We start from the raw sequence: 18,470 nt of genomic DNA, 5'->3' as shown, positions 1-18,470 counted from the left end.
TTTAATGATTTCATATGAAGCCTTTTCATACGAAATGAAACATAGTTGCTTTGTATTTTACAATTGGTTCCTTGTTGACTCTGAGTATTTTTTTAAGTAGAACCTTACAAAACGTAGCCGAGAGCGTTTGAAAACCTCTATTTATTCAATAACACATTTAGCAGGCTCGACTGGCTCGTGTATAGCACGTTGGAAATGCGATCTTTAAAGTGCGAGTTTCATGGAAACGTAACGCAATGTTAAGCATCAAGATACAGTGGTAACTGATAATACCCTTTTTCAGGTTCCAATTGAATTGAAGTTTGCAGAAAATATAACGACACCTAAATTAGGAAAAACTGTAAACAAACAAAAGTATGCCAAAATCAGCGTTTACGGATGATGACTGTTTTTCTAAAACGATATATTATATTTCTTTCGTTTTATGTAGTAGTAATGCACTCAGAGGCGTAGCTAGGGGGGTGCGGTGGGGCACGTATGTCCCCGCGGGCGCCAAGGTACAGGGGAGCCAAAATGACGCTTTTAAAAGCCAAAATGACGCTGATTCTTCTTTAAATACAATGTTGTATTAAAATGTGAATCGATTTTTCGGACTCCAGCCATAAGACCGAGATAAGAACAACACCGACATCAGAACAAAGCACAATTCGGAATAAGGCCAAAATAGGACTAATACCTTTTGGTATTAGAAAAATAAATCATTGAACTTTCGCATTGTTGAAATTCGAAGACAAAAAATTGGAACTTCTTAATGATAAAACAATACGATTTATCAAAATATGGAAACAGGGAGGGTGTTAAACGAATTGTAAAACCGCGTCAAGTTTTAAACCAGGGCGGAAAAACAACGACACAAGGACATGTCAATTTTTTGAAATCTGGCAATACCAAGTTGACATTTAGACAGCCAAGCATATACAAACATTTCGAAGAACCAACCCTAAAAAACAACTACCAACGCAAGCACTCAAAGCATACACAAGTGAGCTATATACATTAAAATAGTAGCAAAGGTATAAATTGATTAAATTGACGAGTTACGTTTGGCTGACAAGACTTTAAAAGTTTAAGCAAACGAAATCAATTTCGGAAAAATAAATCATTGAACTTTCGCATTGTTGAAATTCGAAGCGATAACAATTGGGTAACATTAACAAAAAATTGGAACTTCTTAATGATAAAACAATACGATTTATCAAACCTTAACTCGCTATTTTTTAGTTTATTAAACAGCAGTTCAAGCAACAGCCTAATTTTTAAAATAAATAAAATTAATAGCAACACAAAACATAACGCGTTAAGTAACTTCGCAATTATACAAGCCTTTTAGGTATAGACGAGCTTTGAGCATCATTTTAGCACGAAAATACATACACCGTATTTACAGAGTACGGCGACGAATCAGCAATAAATAATTTCGACCATGTGTCACAATGGTGTTATTGGTAAAAAAAAACAACACAGTAATGAATTTTTTGTGTTGGCGAACAGAAAACCGTTTTGCAGACGATAAGAAAGCAGCTTGACAAAAACGCAAATAAAAGTCAAACTTTAACGACCAAAAAAAAAACTTGTCTTGGAACAAATGGAATAAGGAACGAATTAAAACAGTACATTGGAACTCCTGGTAAAGACTAGAGGTTTTAATTAGAGAAAAACCCGTATAAGAGAAAAACCCGTAAAGATCAAGATTAAGCATCTCCATTTTGAGTGTTTATGGCAAGTGTCACCAGAGCACCGTAACATTTTTTCAGTTACGTTAGTATAGAACTAAGAAAGAGAGGTTTTCGTTGTCTTTAGCAGCTTAGAAATCTGTTTGTCGCAACAACAATAAAAATTTGGCTTTACGGGATAGATTTCCAAATGGTCGGGCGTGGGAGGGCAAATTAGTATTACGGGCATTAAGGTATTTTGATTTGATATAATTTTATGCATAGTTTTTGCTGCTAATCGGTTTCTAATATAGGAGAGGTATCCAATCGTTATTTAGCAACATTGGTAATAAATATAAATTGACGACAACTTTACAAGAACAAAATTAGCACTTCTACTTCTACGAACTCATTTAACATGAAAGGCAACAACAGTGGTCCAAGTTTGTTTTGTCACAAAACATGCTATTTAGTCATTGATATTTTCTAATCATTAAACAAGGAGTTTTTTTTAATATAATACATGCACCAGAAAAAAAAACTGTCGCGAAAAACTTTCTGCTTGTAATATATAGGATTAAAATACAAATTAGCAAACTATACAACGCTGATGTTTTTTAATTTGTCTTAAAGACGAAAATGGGTGACCGGGGGAGTTAGTGGGCGTGACCGCTCAGGCCAAACATCGTCTGAAAAGAGCCTTCGTAGAGGGCTATAAGCAGCATAATCGAGATTCCCATGACAAAGCCGACGTTTTGGTAGGCAAAGCAGAAAAGGCCGTCTTTCTTCAGACTTGATTCCAGCATCTGTGGGAGCTGGAACGACAGATGCATTAGCTATTATTTAAGCTAGTAACTTGGAAAAGCAGATTTGTCAAACCAAACCAGGATACAGAACAAAACGCTCCACTTTATATCATTCGTTAATATATATAATTTTGCGCATTAGGTAAGCTCGTCATTTCGACAACGGTCAATTTACACACACCCGGCGGGCATTACACCCGGGTTTTGTCGTTTATATCGGGTAATTGGTACCACTAAAATGTATTTTAAAAAGCATCACTTAATGCAGAAAGTCGCTTCTAATTTTTATGCGCGAGTGGCAAGTTCGTATAAGTGCCAATCGTTGTGGTGAAAAATTATACTGCTTAACAGTGGCGCTGTCAATAAAATGTCATGAGGCTAGCACAGGAGTGGCCAACCTGTGAGAGAGCAAGGGTCACAATTCTTCCTTGGGTAACCGCAAAGACACGCCTTAACCAGGGCAGAAATAATTATCACTATGCTTCTTCCTTCTTTACACAAATACCTTGGGCAGCTTGTTATTGCACACTAACCATATTTTAGTTTATTTGGGTCCGTTCATGGCCCCTTAAAAGGAAAATCAAACGAGTTTCGCCCGAAAAGTTGCAAACGCGCTAGTCCGGATAGTTTGGAAACCTACTATTATATAGAACACGTTGGTATTCTACTTTAAACCACAAGGCGACTTACCATGTCGACAAGAGCCACGTACAGAAAGCCACCAGCCGTGACGGCGAGAATCCACAGTTTCACTGACGTCGTGTATTCGCCGATTGCCATTCCTGAAGAGAAAAGTTAAACTGATGCGTTACCAAAAAAGCTCCGGTACATTTTTTTGCTACTTAACACCGAAACCGCCAACCATCGCTCGACCTTTAACGCCCAGGATGATTCACGAGATATTTTTAGGATGATTCACGCTATTCATTTATATATTTTTGTATCTAAAGGGATGTGACTAAACAGGAGCTTCGCGTTCCCAAATATGTTAAATATTACAGAGTCCGTTTTACCATTAGGGAAAATAACACTAACCAAGTTGCTAAGCCACATAATTCCCCCAGAAACTTTTTACAGTTTTCTAAGTAAAAATATATCTAGGACAGATGATTTACAGAGCCATTGTTGGATAACCAATGAATAGGAAAATCATACTTACTATTTTGGCTAAAATGCATCGCCAACATATGATCTTGGAGGTGACATTTTTCTATGGAATTATTTGTTATCGAAATCATGCGCCTAATGTTAAATAACTTTGTGCACCCGAATGTTACTGAAGGCATATAGAATCAACAGGATTTGGTTCAGGATGTGTATAAATTTAAACATGACACGGGTTTTAATTCTAAATACCTTGTTGTACCAGGATTACATGTCATGTTATTGTGCCCTAATTTGTTTATATTCCAAATCATGCGCCTGATGGACAACTAAGTGGGTGATTTGTATGACAAGAGTATTTTGACGTTTCACAGTGGTTTACAGTGGTTTCACAGTGTAAGTGTAACTGTCTCTAATGTTACTTTTCACACTGTAGCAGTCTTCTCGAGTCTATTATTAACTCGAACGACTTCCTATAAAAGTTTCTGTATTATATTTAACCTAGAAAACACATGGGAAAATATTATATTTTATAAGGGCAACTTGTCATCTACAGTACACTGAACTTTTGTCCTCGCCGTGTACCTGGTTTATGGTTAAGATTTCAACTTAACTCAAGTTTCAACAAACAAGTAGCAATCCAACCTACCGATAATCACGCCAAAAAACGCCAGACAAGCGCACATCCCGTTGTAGAGCAACGCCTGCTTGATGGACATGCCCGCGTTGATGAGCACAGCGAAGTCGCCCAACTCATGCGGAAGTTCGTGACAGAAGATAGCCAGGGAGGTGCTGAGACCGGCCGGTATGCTGCTGCTGAAGGCGGCACCTGAACGTAAAAGGAAAAGAACGTTTGAGTTTAGCGTGTTTACTGTCACTGCTTCATAGTGCGAAGCGTCGAGCCTCGTTTTGGCTCCTACAAAGGAAACGCGCCTGCGGGGCTCAGGCGAAGTCAACTGAACGGCCACGTTTTTTCGTATTTTTTTAGGCCCACGCTTTATTTACTTAGTCGCTTCGAAACAGCTCAGCGGAAACTGGCCAGTTGTAGCGCCCAGCCCGAAGAGTTATGTGTTATTTCAAATGGTTTCACAGTGCGTTAAAAATACCTTATCATTTGAATCGTTAGAATAGATTGGAGCGACACCTTGAAAAAGTGATCTACAATTTTTACCAAACAAAACAATAATAATGCATTCAATTTATTAGGAACGGGGAATAACTAGATTAAATGCGTAAAGTGATTGATTGGCAAACCTCTTTTTGAAAGAAAAAAAAATTTAAAGCGAAACCGTTCTAATTGGATATCGGTGCCAAAAGCAATTTTTAAAAAGTGGCAACATTTTCATAAATTATTTAACTGCACATAATAATGCCAGGACTGACAGACGTAAAACGGCTCAACTATGTACATTTTTAGCAGACGGTTACTTCACACTGTAATAAAATTTTTAATAATTCAGAGAAAGGGATTGGGTACAGGATGTGAGGGTTTTGAACATAAATGACAAATCCAAATTTTCGGATATAATATTGTGCGTTACTTGCCTTTACACGATATCAGCACACATAGGAGTCTGTGGTCTAGAATAGCCAGATAAGCTTATGTGAATGTGGTTACCGCTCGATTTTGTCGATGGCTTCGGGCACTAGCCAGTTTGTGAATGCGAACAGTAAATTCCGAGGAATGCCAAACATTTTGTAGAACCACCGCAGTTTGAAGCGCTCCCTTTTAGTTCACAAAATAATTTTTTGTATAGCTTCGGCATTCTAGTCGTACGTTGAAAGAACTTTTTCTTTGTATGTTTGTTTTTTTAGTGCAGTTGGTGGTCATACTTAACATTTCACTTTAATAAAATGCAGGTCAGGAGTGGACACATGTGCCATGATGCGCACATGCATATGAAACACTCACCAATAGCCAAACCGTCGCTAAAGTTGTGCAGACCGTCGCCCATGACAATCATCCAGGCCATGTCCTTAATACCAGAGTCGGCTGCGAGATCAGGGTGGTGATGATGGTGTCCGTGGTGGTGTTGGTCATGTTGATTTGCTTCGTCGATAACTGCAAAGAGTGGCAATTTAATAAAATTAGTTTTTTTTATTTAGAATAGAGAAAAAAGGATCTTGGAAGTTATCAAAACACATTGACAAAAAAATTAGAACTTTTGATTTAAGTTTGACTTTTATACTTTAACATCTTTAACATTTTTATACTTTAACATCTAAATAATTTTTTGTTACTGCACAAACTGACCTATTTTGATTGCTGGAACTACAACGGATTCCTCAAGAACGCCTGTAAAGGAAAAAGGCATGAACCACAGCACAAACAAATATTAACGGGTATATTGTAGTTGCAATTCATGTGTTGTGTCAGTTACTCCTTTTTTAGATAAACCAACCTGTTTATAATGTTGTATCTTGTGTTATTGTTTTGCAAAAACATTACATTGGGAGATCAGCAAGTAACAATTTAAAAAAATATTACTAAATTATTCTTACCACAGTTTGTTTTTCCACTTGCTTCACACACTTTATGATCACAACTCTATAAAAAAGAATTTAACAAATATAAGTGCTAAGAAATTCCAAAAAAATGCAAAGAAATTCCGAAAAGAATAGACAAAAGCTGTGCAACGTTCAGCACTCATTGTGTCAAAATAGCACACATTAAAATTTATCCATGCAGAATCTTACGGGACTTACTCTGGCAGATGGGAAGCCACTGTCACGGGATCCCAAAATCACACCATCGTCATAAGTAGCAACAGGATCTATTTCACTTGGCTGAAGCAGGGTATCTAACAACACAAAAAAGTGATAAAGGCAACCTTGGCACGGTTACTGACAACTGACAAGGGATGTTAGATACTTGACAGTTTATTCTGACCGCTAAATAGTTTTAAGAGACCGTCGGTCCCCAAAAACACCTCAAAGGGATGATTAGCCACTATCCTGCTATCTTTTATTTCATTTCATTTCAGTTGGTTAAATGACACATTGTTGAAGTTTTCAAAGTACTTAAGCAAAAACTGCCTTCGAAATACAAATGACATTCTCCCTTAAGGGTAGCAGTTGGCCTTCTACCTGATGCCAACTTGGCACTAGTCCGATATTAGGCTTTAACTGTAATCGTTAATGATCAGATAACATATTAAAATAGGAATTTCAGTCATGATTTGCTATCAACCACAGCTGTTCTACCCTGAAAAGTAGAAGAATTTGTATTTTTTTTATATAAAAAATAGTAGGTTAACAACAAGAGGTTTCCTAACACTAAAGGATATTTTATCCTAACAAGCAGGAAAAAATGGCCGCTCAATGTTTCGTTTCATCTATTTTGCCTAAATGAGCATTGTACTGACTCCGTTTTGTACCGGTATCGGAATAATATTTCAGGTACCAGGCATCCCTATTGATCATGAACTCTTATTACATTACTTATTAAAAAATAGGTAAACTTGTAAACCACACCTTTGACGTCAGGTTCACTGGACACAAAGTCGCCGGAACTTTTGACTGGAGACACAACTGTAAGGTCGGAGGGTGAACTGACTGGCTTTCTCTTTTTTTGCTGAGCAAACAACATAGAAGATTAGACAGATAAATTTAAAAAGCGAAAACCACAAGTCCACAACGCACTGGTTTTACATGTTCAACACACTAAATATCTCAACATCATCTAAACAAAATGAGACGATCCAAATGCTTTCTTACAACCATAAATAAAATTGCTATTTATTGGGACAAACTAACAAATATTTCATACCTTGCGTTTTCTTATAAGACCCATCACACTTTCAAAAACGAAAAATGTGTAGATTCCAATTACTGCTACAAGACATTTCATGACCTTTTTCTGTTCCTCCTCCACAACCCCTTCAATACTGTGGTCATGACCCTCGTGCCCTCCAGCCATTGCCTTAACAAAACAAATATGGAAAGTTAAGACACATTTTGAATTAATTACCGCACTGAAAGCTATTAATTGGGAAGTTGGATATATTTATAAAGAGTATAGCAGTGGAGACAGGGTGGGCTAGTTTCAAATTACATTATATACACTTTAATTTTCTTACATGGGGCAGAAGATGCAGTAGTCCATCACCAATCAAAGTTCCAACTGCAAGAGCGACCAGAAACGAGAGGAGGCGGTGGAAATAAACCGAATGTTTCATCAAAGGCACAATCATTATGCCAATAACGCTGAGGAGGCTAATGAGGGCCACTGAACCAATTGCTATGCCCCAAACTGAAAGTAAAGCAAATGGTTTTAAATAACTAGACCGAGGTAGCCAAAAAAGTCCAATGTGGAAAATGGTTTCAGTTTATTTTACATTAATCTGCAGCTGGAACTTTAACAAAGGAATTTGCAAAAAAAAATATTATTTTAGGTTCAAACTAAAATTGTTGGCAGATAAGGTAGAAAATAATTGCTTTACCATAGTTTAAAATATATTAAATAAAAATATTTTACTAAACCCTAAAACTATAGAAAATATTATTTTACCTTTCCCACGATCTTCACTAGATGGAGAGCTTGCATGGCTTCCATGATCATGCGCTAAACAAATATATAAATATATATTAAGAGCAAAAAAATTGAAATTTTAACAAATATGACCTTGAAAATTTATTTTTTTTACAAAATTTTGACCTATTAGAAATACATTGATTTAAACATCACATTGTTGTATGCAGTACTAAATTATTGTCTTGGCGCCGTCAACCAAATAATTTTGATGTTTGTCGAACACAAATCAGTTATTTTTTAAGGTTTACGCAATTTTCATAAAAACGCTTAATTGATGTTATTGTCATTTCAAAAAGACAAACAGTGATAAAAATGCCAAAGACGCTGGTTATTTTAGAAAAATGTTGTGTAAAGAAATACAAGGTAAAAATAATTGCAGAAAATTTCCAATTATGACCTAGTATGTTATCCAAATAAGAAATAGGCTAATTGCAAATCACAAGTGAAAAAAAAAATGAAATACTGTTCAAAACCATTGGACAAATCAGGACTACACAACTATATAAAGCATAACCTAATTCGATAAACTATACCTGGGTGGTTAATAATTCTGCCGGCTCGCGTGCACCGTAATATTGCTCTAATGAAGATTTAATACGGTTAACATGTCGTTAGACGTAATTAAAAACTAATTTGTTATAATAAAATGTTAACTGAACGACAATTTCAAAAAGCTGACTACACCTTTTTGAATTTGTAAACGATTTATGTTCATTTTTAGGTGAATTTGATTTGAAAAAATTTTGTGTAAATTTTTTGACTTTTTTTAACATGTCAAAAAATATTCACCTTACTAATCACTCTGGTGTCACATAACTTTAAATACCTGTATAAATAAGCACATACCAGGTTTTGCACAATCTTCTTGAGAAAGATCATACAAAAAGCGTGGAAGTAGCAACCAGAAATCAGTAAGCTTTAATTCAGCCTCTTTTTCTCCAGTGTGTTCTTGGATTGCATCGTTTTCAGATGCTAGGCACTGTAAAAAAATTAGTGTGTTTGAAACAATTCTGAATGGCAGCAGACAGTGAAAGACAAGCTGTGTGTCTTTGTATTTTATGTTATTCTCAACAATATTTATGTTAGTTTTTTTATAACTACCCCACCCTAACTGAAACACTTGACTTATTATAGAACTTTCATGGTTATAGAAATATTATTGTGATCTGGCCGTTTTGACATGAATTTCCTACCAGAGAGTTAAGAACAACATCTGGATCAGTGTAGTTATCTGCATACAGGAAACTTTCATCATAATCGTCATAGAATGAATACAAGTCACTTTCTTCCTCCTGTTTTTTGCCTTCTTCAAGGATTCCAACTTGAGTTAGAAAGTGTTTCAAGTCTGTATTGTTGATTTCAGGGCCGCTCCTGAACTCGTCAAACATGGCTTCAGTATAAGCTAACATGTTGTGCAAGACCTGAAAGAAAACCAGATTAACTTTTAATCTGGTAAATTTTACCATTTTACACTGTAGACTTTTCAAAAACTCCTTAAAAGGTATTAAAAATTCCAAAGCCCATTATGTTAAAATTTAATGGAGTTATTCAAACCGGTCTAAATGTCATCTACTTCTATAAGAGCGTTTAAAAACTTACTACTCCTAATTAAACAATGTTTGGCTACACATCCTTAAAAAAAATAAAAATTATGTTGTGATTTTAAAACATCAAAAAATAATGGGACAAAATAAAATATACCCTTTTTGATGCATTGAATTGAAGTGTACAAATACCACCATCACATTGACTCTTGAAACCTGGCACTTGTGCAAGTTCTAATTGAAAAAATGTGAAAAGAAAAAGCTTTTAGGGAAACCTTCAGCATAAAAATTTATAGAACTATATAATTGAACAAATTTTATCTTGTAAAAGCCTTTTTGATCTTACAGAAAAAATTTTTCATTGAATGTTAGGCCTACTTAGAATAAAAACAGTATGCCAATCAATGCAACAGCTAGCATTTATGCAGGTGTGGTATTAAACAGATAAACTTTACAGATATAAATATATATTTTTTATGGTGACAACTTGCCACCTTAATGTGACCATTTTACTTTTAAATAGCTTACCTTGACTGCCAGTGATCGAACCAAGCGCAGAAAGGCTAAGCAAAATGCATATCAGGTGGCTTTGCCCCAAAAAGAAAAACCTACAAATTAAAATATATTAAATTTTGAAAAAAGATTACGTAACTTAGAACCATGTTTTTTGGCAACTATAACTCTATATTGTAATACAAGTTATGCTAACCTAAACTATATCCAGGCATTTGAGCTGATGTTTTATGTCTATTAAATGTTAGGAAAATATGTAGAATATAACAGCCCTATTAAAATTACCCTTTCTTTAAAACTAGATCAACAGCAGGATTTAGATTTTTTTTTACATTTAGGAATTATCATTTCTAAATAAAAAGCACAATATTAAAAGTAAATTTATTTTAAACTGGCCTGTGCAAATATAAAGACAGTACAACAATGGTAAAAAATACTTACAATGGATTGTTCTTTACATGCATTGGCCATGCTTTTTCGTAAACTGCAGAGACTTGTGCTAAAGTTAAAAAAGATTAAGATACATTTGTAATGAATTTAAATATTAATGCAATATTAAAGAATTTGGGTCTCCGAGCAGTTGCCACCTCAGCTATGAGTGTAGCTGCGGATTTCAAGGAGAATCAGCTTTATTTCATTTTGTGTCATTTACCAGAGTTAGTTTTAAAAATTATTATTCTCACTTTGTAGTAGATATATATATAAATAAGGTAAATCTTCTACATTTTCCTTAACTTTTTTTCAGCAAGCAAAAACAGATATTGGCCGAAGATTTTCCATGTTAACTAATGTGAAAGGGGCTATACCAGGGGTGGCCAACCAATCAGTTACCAACCAAGAGCCGCATTTGTTACTTGGAACGGCAAAGAGCCACACCGAACGAAATGAATTTGCCTATCACTTCATTTTGTACTCACTCCCACAAAGTGATCGCGTGAAAAATGTGCTTTATTTTGTTAAATAGCCAAAATTTTAATTCAGATTTTAGGAGGCGCACGTATTGATTGAAAAAATCCACTTTTTTTGATATAATGTTGTATATCAATATTATTTGGGCAAATTATTTGCGTTTATCTTATTTCAAAAGTGTTACAAAAATACAATGGCCTTAGGCAAACAGTCCAAGTCAAAACCGACAATAATCCAAATTACTTAACCAAAGGTAATCAAAATATTTTAAAAAATCAAGTGCAACATGAACGTGAGAGCCGCATATAACTGGGTGAAGAGTCGCACTACTATTATATAATCAAAGGTATAGGTATTGACAACTGTACCAGAACCGAAATTGCAAACACATTTTGGTGCTACTTCCGCTACTTATACTTTTAGGTAAACCAAAACCAGTGGCTGGCTGTGGCCCGATGTCAAAATATGGGCCTTTTAGTTGGCCGTGAGCTACTTTTTAAATAGCTTATCCAGGTTTCTGTCGTAGTTGTGGGTTGCATGCCAGAATTTTATTGTGCTTTAGAATAAGTCTGTGTGCCTGTTTATGGCTAAGTGTTTTTCAATCCAGATTCATTGTTTTATCAAAGGGCCTTCAAGGCATGGTCCTCCTATACTATACTTTTATCCAAGTTGACCTATGGAAATATATTTTGTTTCTCACTTTATTATATGGCATCTTGTGGGATGATTAGGGGCCATAGGTCAGACATATTCTGTTAAGGTATAAACTTTCACAACCTAGTTTAAATGGCGCCACAACTGGGCACCCAACTGTTTACTCGTGTTTCAGGTTTGGCGTGTGTAATGGACAAGTTAAAAAAATAGGCTTTATATTATTAGGAAAGTTAGTGATGAAGTAAGTGTATGGTTTGTGGTTAGTGATTATTGTTTCAGTTATTTGTCCTTACTCTGGCTAAGATCTTATTCGCACAGTTTTAGGTTATTGAAATTTAGACCTTACAGAGTTGGGCTTAAGCACTCGCCCGCTCGCCAATGCGAGTACAAATTGCTCCTGGCGAGTGCTGATTGACACCCACTCGCTTGACTGGCGAGTGCCATCGGCGAGAAATTAATTAGTGTAGGACAATGTGTTGCAGAACTACTAAGCGAAATATAACTTAGCGCCAGTTATTTCCCTAAACACCAAGACGCAAATACATTCAACACTACACAAATAATAAGGTTAATCGAAGTCACATTTGAAGCTCGTAATAAAGACTCTTTGTCCAGTTTAAAAAAAAGTCGTTTACCGGCAAACAATCAAAGATGTCATTGCTGCAGTGGCAAATAGTTATGGTTTATCGTTTAACATAAACATTGTTAATTTTTATATGTTTAACCCAGTCATTGACACCTTTAGAAAAGTTCATTGGAATTGCGATGTACCCAGGATAAGAATTATACTTTTTTGTATTTATTTAATTGTTTATATTAGCAAAAAACGAGCAATTGCTGCAGATTTTGGTAGTCCAGTGAACACAACGATATTTGAAAATATCACCTCACTTGTGTAACTACAGCTGAGAATTAGCAATTAGTCTACGCAAGTATGTTGTTGCGATCTCTTAAAAGTTTATAGCGGTCAACCAAGCCATAGCTTAAAAAAATAACTGTCTGTAAATATTTTATATGGCAATTATGTTAATATACAAATCGCACCATTGCGGACGCCTTTGGAAATTCAAACGGCCCACGTCGCACAGCACTGAACCTCTGGTGCATATAGTTGTTAACTTTTCGAATGAATGGTTTAGTTGCATTTTTAGAAAAATGGAGAATAGCCAGGCCGTGGCTACTGAATTGTCAGTGTTATTTTTGTCACTATAGATTGTAAAATATATTTCGCTAAAACATTGTTTTAAGCGTAAACTGCTTTATGGGTCATTACTTTGTTCATCCATGCATGGAAATAAACGATCAGACTTTTATAAAAACTTTTTTTTAATAAAACTTTTATAAAAATATAAAAAAAAAAAAAAAAAGTGTAAAAGTGTATAAAGCACAAGGCAGATTAACGAAACCCAAGAAATAACCGCGTTAGGACGAAAATTTGCAGACGGCATGCTAACATTTTGGACGAGGGTTATATCGTACGGGCGATTGCTGATTGATAGCCGAACCCTGCCTTATTACCACAATTAGGTAATATTTTAACAGAAATAAATATTTTGCCTAGAAGAAAATGAATCATTCATTCGAATTATTAAGAAACTGACGATGCCTTATAGGCAAACAATTATTTCTGTTAAAATTTAAGAAATGATTTTTTGTTTTACTTGTATTTATAAACAGTCTTAAGATTATCTGATACAAAAAAGAACCTTTTTTTACATTCTATTATATGCGGGACATTCCTTACTTTCTCAGCTTAGTTCATGTAGGTTTTAAAGCATTGTTATGTCTCACATAATGTTTTAGTAACAGTGGAATAAATCAGGAGAAATATATAAAATTGGAAAAATTAAATTTATTGAGTTAAAGCTGGATGCCATCTGATCTCAAGCGTTTAAATAAGGAGATACTGATAAATAAATCAAATACAAGTTTGTAGGAAACAACACGTCATCTACTTACACAGATTAAATTACACAGGAAGTATGAAATATAGGCGCTGGTCTAGAATCCTACCACAACGAAACACCATTTGGGTTAGGGTTAGCGTTTGGGTTAAGGTGGGTCAAGTATTATTATTAAACAAAGAATATAATAATACTAGACCCACCCACACCCAAACGCTAACCCGCACCCTAACTCAAATTTTGTGCGTTGATTTTAGAACTGTGGTAGGATTCTAGACCAGCGCCGAAATATACCTTTAATTTCAATTTTGCTGTAAAATTGTTCAGTTTGCATTGCTAAAGAAACTAATGAACTTCAACTTGTCTACAAGCTGAAAATTTTATTAGAGCAATACTTATGATGTCAAAGAGTTCATTGTTATTTGTCTGCCTAAAAAGTGGTATATATACAGTAAGAGGTATGCTGGATGCACAGAGTGTAGTTTACTACGCTAACAAAGACACATAACGACGCTAACATAGATCTTAACATATTCAAAACATCTTTTAATGCTACCCATCGTTTAAGAAACGTTAAACATACGTTAATCACATTTTTAGATGGTTTGGAAAAACTTACCCAAAAAATGCTTACAATCTAATCCGGTAAAATCGAACACCCAAACTATCCTAATGCTCGCTAATTGATTATAATATTAACTTCAATGTCGTTTAGGTGTACTAGTAAAAGATTTTGTCAAAGCAATAGCTACTTCTCGTACTTACCCATCATTTTTCACACGGAACGTTCGTAGTGCCGGGTAAATCTTGAGAGTGCCGTGTGCAAAAGAACAACAAATTACGGGCTCGTAGTATTTATATGCCGCTGGTGGCGCCAAACGAATAAAAATATTTTTTTTGTCAAAAATTTTAACCGTTATTTTAGTATGATTGGTATCCTATTTTTTTATAATATTTATTTATTAATATGAAATATAAAAAAAATAGGCGACAAGTGTCGCAGCAAAAAACAGGCAGTCGAACAAAACCCAACCAAGATATTTATAAATCGGTTTGTACTTCTTTTTTCCGAAAGTAACCAAACCTGAAACGGTTTTGGCAACATTTCAAAGATTCGAACCGAAACTGAAGCAAATATGTTGAAAACAATTAAACCCTACCTAACCTAGTTATATTTACTCTAGCAAACTACATATTAAAAAATCACATGTGTTTGGCGATCCATGTATGAAAAAGTGTTCAGCATCAACAAGTTTAACCATTTTTAAGCTGGTTAATTATATTGTAAATATAAAACAGGGTTGGATACAAGTTTTTGCTTTGGGGGCCATGGATGATGTAGCGTTCGAAAGTTATTTTTCTATCTTACTACACTGCATTGTCAAACTTGACGTCACAATGCACGTGACCGTTGTCCACTGACGTGTGACCAACACTCGGACCGAGTGTGATCGGCGTTTTCGCGATTAATTCTAATCTTCTTATATATATATAAAAAAGAAAGTTTGTCGGCCGGCCGTCGTCGGGAGACAGAAAGAGCAACGTCGCTTATAATGCTCCCTCTTAAGGAAGTCGCCGGGCGCGTGCGAAAAACAGAAAGAAGGTCATGTGCTCCCAGACAGAGAAAAAATTGTTTCTTTTTATAAGAGAAAGTCGCGCATCTCAAGCGAGCGCCGTCGCAAACCGGTCACGGGTAAGCAACCTTTACTTTTTAGGCTTTTGTTAGCAATTCTGGATCGATAAATGTCGCTAGATATTTTGTTGCTGTGTATAACAAACCGTGTGAAAAGAGTAATTTAATTTGAATCCTTATAATCAGGGTTGCCATCGACATGAAATAAGTACAACCTATAAACTAGATTAGCATTTAAAAAACGTTTTTGGACATGCATTGTATTTATACGAGCCGTGTCATATCACATTCCATACTTTTTGCCAGAAACAATCTGCTCCAGCAATTTATGAAGGTTTTTGGTTTGTTTTTTGGTTTACTCCTGGCAATTTTGCTTAGAAACGCTATTAAAAAATCCGACACATAACGCGATCGACAAGGTGAAATGTGGCGATCGCACGGTTGATCACGATCGAAGTGTTGGTCACCCCTGCTTATAGCTTTACTGAATTAATCAAAGTGTCGACTGCACTGCCCCATTACCAACCACTTCGCAAAAAATGCTGCCTTCGTCGCACCCTATTCTGCGGTAGCCTAAACGGCAGTAAACTTGTACTACTATTTACTGATAAAATGTCGTCCGCTGCTGTATCCTGAACCACTGGCCTACCTATCTCGCCACTTAGAAGTAAAATCCTGAGAATTGTACGCCACAGGAGTACCTTTTCATTTAAGATGTCATAAAATCTCGGCGCAAAAGTATAATTTTAGAATATTATTCAACACCTGTTACCAGAGGAAAACGATCGTAGTACTGTAGTTGTTAAAAATAAGACAAAATAAGGAAGCAAGTCGAAAATAAGGACATTTCTTAGAAATAAGGACCGTATGGCAACCCTGCTTATAAGTCAAGGGACGACCAGCGCTTTGGTGTTCTACAATAAGCTACACGTAAAGGCAAAATAAGCATAACATGTTAGAAAATTTATTGTAACCGAACGTGCGCAACGTTCCAAGTAAAGACTTAAGTTTAAAACCTCTAACAGTATGTTTACCCACGCAAAGTGGCAAAGTTTATATTTTATGTTTAATAGCTTTTTACAGTTTGTTTAACCACGTAAAAGAATTTTCATGAGGCATTAATACACTTACATAGACAACGTGTACAGCAACCCTAACCGAGTACATTTGGACTGAATTAGCAAAATGTCGCATTTATTGCAGCGGTTTGAACACTAAGCAAATTTACTTTTCAAAGGGGATTTTCTTTCGTTGAATGAAGTATGGTACCTACCGGGATTACGTATTTGCCTGAACTTCGCGCAATTTGAACAATTGCTGCTACGACTTTACGTTTGTTAGTGATTTTCGATCAATATATGTCACGGGTTTTCGTTACGTAAAATATTCGAGACGTGTAAGCTGACACGAAAGACTAACCCACAGCATCGCTGTTCATTGTCATGCAGGAGATTAACGGGGCGGCCTTAGCCAAGTTTTATACCACACCTGTCAAATCAAATTACTGCGTAGACATAAAAATCAAATTAGGTATATTGTCCTAATAAAAACAAATTTTACTGTTTCAAACGCAAGACTTTTATGTTGAATAACATTCTTTAAGTCTGTTACCGCGCAAAATTTAGGTAGAGTTCGCAAAATATCGCATTTAATGCCGCGGTTTTAATAGTAACCATTTTTTGTGAAATTGCCAAGTAATTTTTAAACAATCGGTTATTAAACGAGATATGAGAACACTGGCACGTTATGGGCCAACATAATATGTAAATGTAATGATGATTAACAGGGAATAACTTGGCCATCCGAGAACGATTTGGCACCGAGATATCCGATCATTGCGAAAAAAACAAAAACACATAATATGAAATTTATTTTACTGAACGTGTAGATCCACATAGTGCAACAATTATGGAAATTAAAATATTTTCCTATACTTTACGCACTATTCAGCACTCTAGCCAAGATATTACACTATCCGTAACATTACTTATTAGTAATATGGAAATTGCCTTTTTTAATTCATCGGCAATAACACGCGGCTCAAGCAAATGACGCAGGGTACGACGATACAGCAGCCGACGACATTTTTAGTAAACAGCAGTACAAGGTTACTGCCGTTTAGGCTACAGTAAAATAGGGTGCGACGAAGGCAGCATTTTTTGCAAAGTGGTTGGTAATGGGGCAGTGCAGTCGACACTGTGATTAAATCAGTAAAGCTATAAGCAGGGGTGACCAACACTTCGATCGTGATCAACCGTGCGATCGCCGCATTTCACCTGGTCGATCGCGTTATGTGTCGGATTTTTTAATAGCGTTCTACAAGCAAAATTGCCAGGAGTAGACCAAAAAACAAACCAAAAACCTTTATAAATTGCTGGAGCAGATTGTTTCTGGCAAGAAGTATGGAATGTGATATGACACAGATCGTATTAATACAATGCATGTCCAAAAACGTTTTTCAAATGCTAATCTAATTTATAGGTTGTCCTTATTTTGGGGTCCATGTCGATGGCAACCTTGTTTATAAGGATTCAAATTAAATTACTCTTTCCACACGGTTTTTTACACACAGCAGCAAAATATGTAGCGACATTTATCGATCCAGAATTGCTAACAAACGCCTAAAAAATAAAAGTTACCCGTGACCGGTTTGCGACGGCGCTCGCTTGAGATGCGCGACTTTCTCACATAAAAAGAAACAATTTTTTCTCTGTCTGGGAGCACATGACTTTCTTTCTATTTTACGCACGCGCCCGGCGACTTCCTTAAGAGGGAGCAATATGAGCGACGTTGCTCTGTCTGTCTCCCGACGACGGCCGGCCGACAAACTTTCTTTTTTGTATATATAAGAAGATTAAAATTAATCGCGAAAACGCCGATCACGCTCGGTCCGGGTGTTGGTCACACGTCAGTGGACAACGGTCACGTGCATTGTGACGTCAAGTTTGACAATGCAGTGTAGTAAGATAGAAAAATAACTTTCGAACGCTACATCCATGACCCCGAAAACATAAACCTGGATCCAACCCTGTTTTATATGTACAATATAATTAACCATCTTAAAAAAAGGTTAAGCTTGTTGATGCTGAACACTTTTTCATACATGGATCGCCAAACACATGTGATTTTTTAATATGTAGTTTGCTAGAGTAAATATAAATAGGTTAGGTAGGGTTTAATTGTTTTCAACATATTTGCTTCAGTTTCGGTTCGAATC

The 18,470-nt window shown here is 35.8% G+C and overlaps 1 protein-coding gene across 2 annotated transcripts; it reads right to left on the bottom strand.

Annotated features, from left to right (window-relative positions):
* Positions 1-181: 181 nt before the first annotated feature.
* On the bottom strand, positions 182-14,442 carry LOC146145203 (zinc transporter ZIP10-like). 2 transcript variants are annotated; one of them, XM_083389546.1, is made up of 17 exons: positions 14,386-14,442; positions 10,595-10,652; positions 10,169-10,248; positions 9,798-9,874; positions 9,290-9,517; positions 8,943-9,075; positions 8,073-8,126; positions 7,642-7,814; positions 7,332-7,484; positions 7,037-7,136; positions 6,269-6,363; positions 6,065-6,110; positions 5,817-5,858; positions 5,475-5,624; positions 4,212-4,391; positions 3,149-3,240; positions 182-2,467 (listed from the first exon to the last, which is right to left on the bottom strand). In XM_083389546.1, exons 1-17 carry the CDS (start codon positions 14,390-14,392, stop codon positions 2,309-2,311), a joined length of 1,827 nt encoding a protein of 608 aa, XP_083245672.1. In that variant the 5' UTR covers positions 14,393-14,442; the 3' UTR covers positions 182-2,308. The 2 variants fall into 2 exon arrangements, with proteins under 2 accessions (XP_083245672.1, XP_083245673.1); XM_083389547.1 differs by lacking the exon at positions 14,386-14,442 and adding an exon at positions 14,240-14,352.
* Positions 14,443-18,470: the final 4,028 nt, after the last annotated feature.

Source organism: Ascidiella aspersa, chromosome 5 (assembly GCF_963924565.1).
Source record: "Ascidiella aspersa chromosome 5, kaAscAspe10.2, whole genome shotgun sequence".
Taxonomy (NCBI): Eukaryota; Metazoa; Chordata; class Ascidiacea; order Phlebobranchia; family Ascidiidae; genus Ascidiella; species Ascidiella aspersa.
This window is presented reverse-complemented; position numbering and strand designations above follow the sequence as displayed.

What these genes read in the sequence shown, in the direction of transcription:
- LOC146145203 (XM_083389546.1), bottom strand. An exon ending in ATGTTGTTCTTAACTCTCTG is followed by an intron (nt 9,076 to 9,289) that starts GTAGGAAATTCA and finishes ATTTTTTTACAG; the next exon opens with TGCCTAGCATCTGAAAACGA. An exon ending in ACGTGGCTCTTGTCGACATG is followed by an intron (nt 2,468 to 3,148) that starts GTAAGTCGCCTT and finishes CTGTCGTTCCAG; the next exon opens with CTCCCACAGATGCTGGAATC.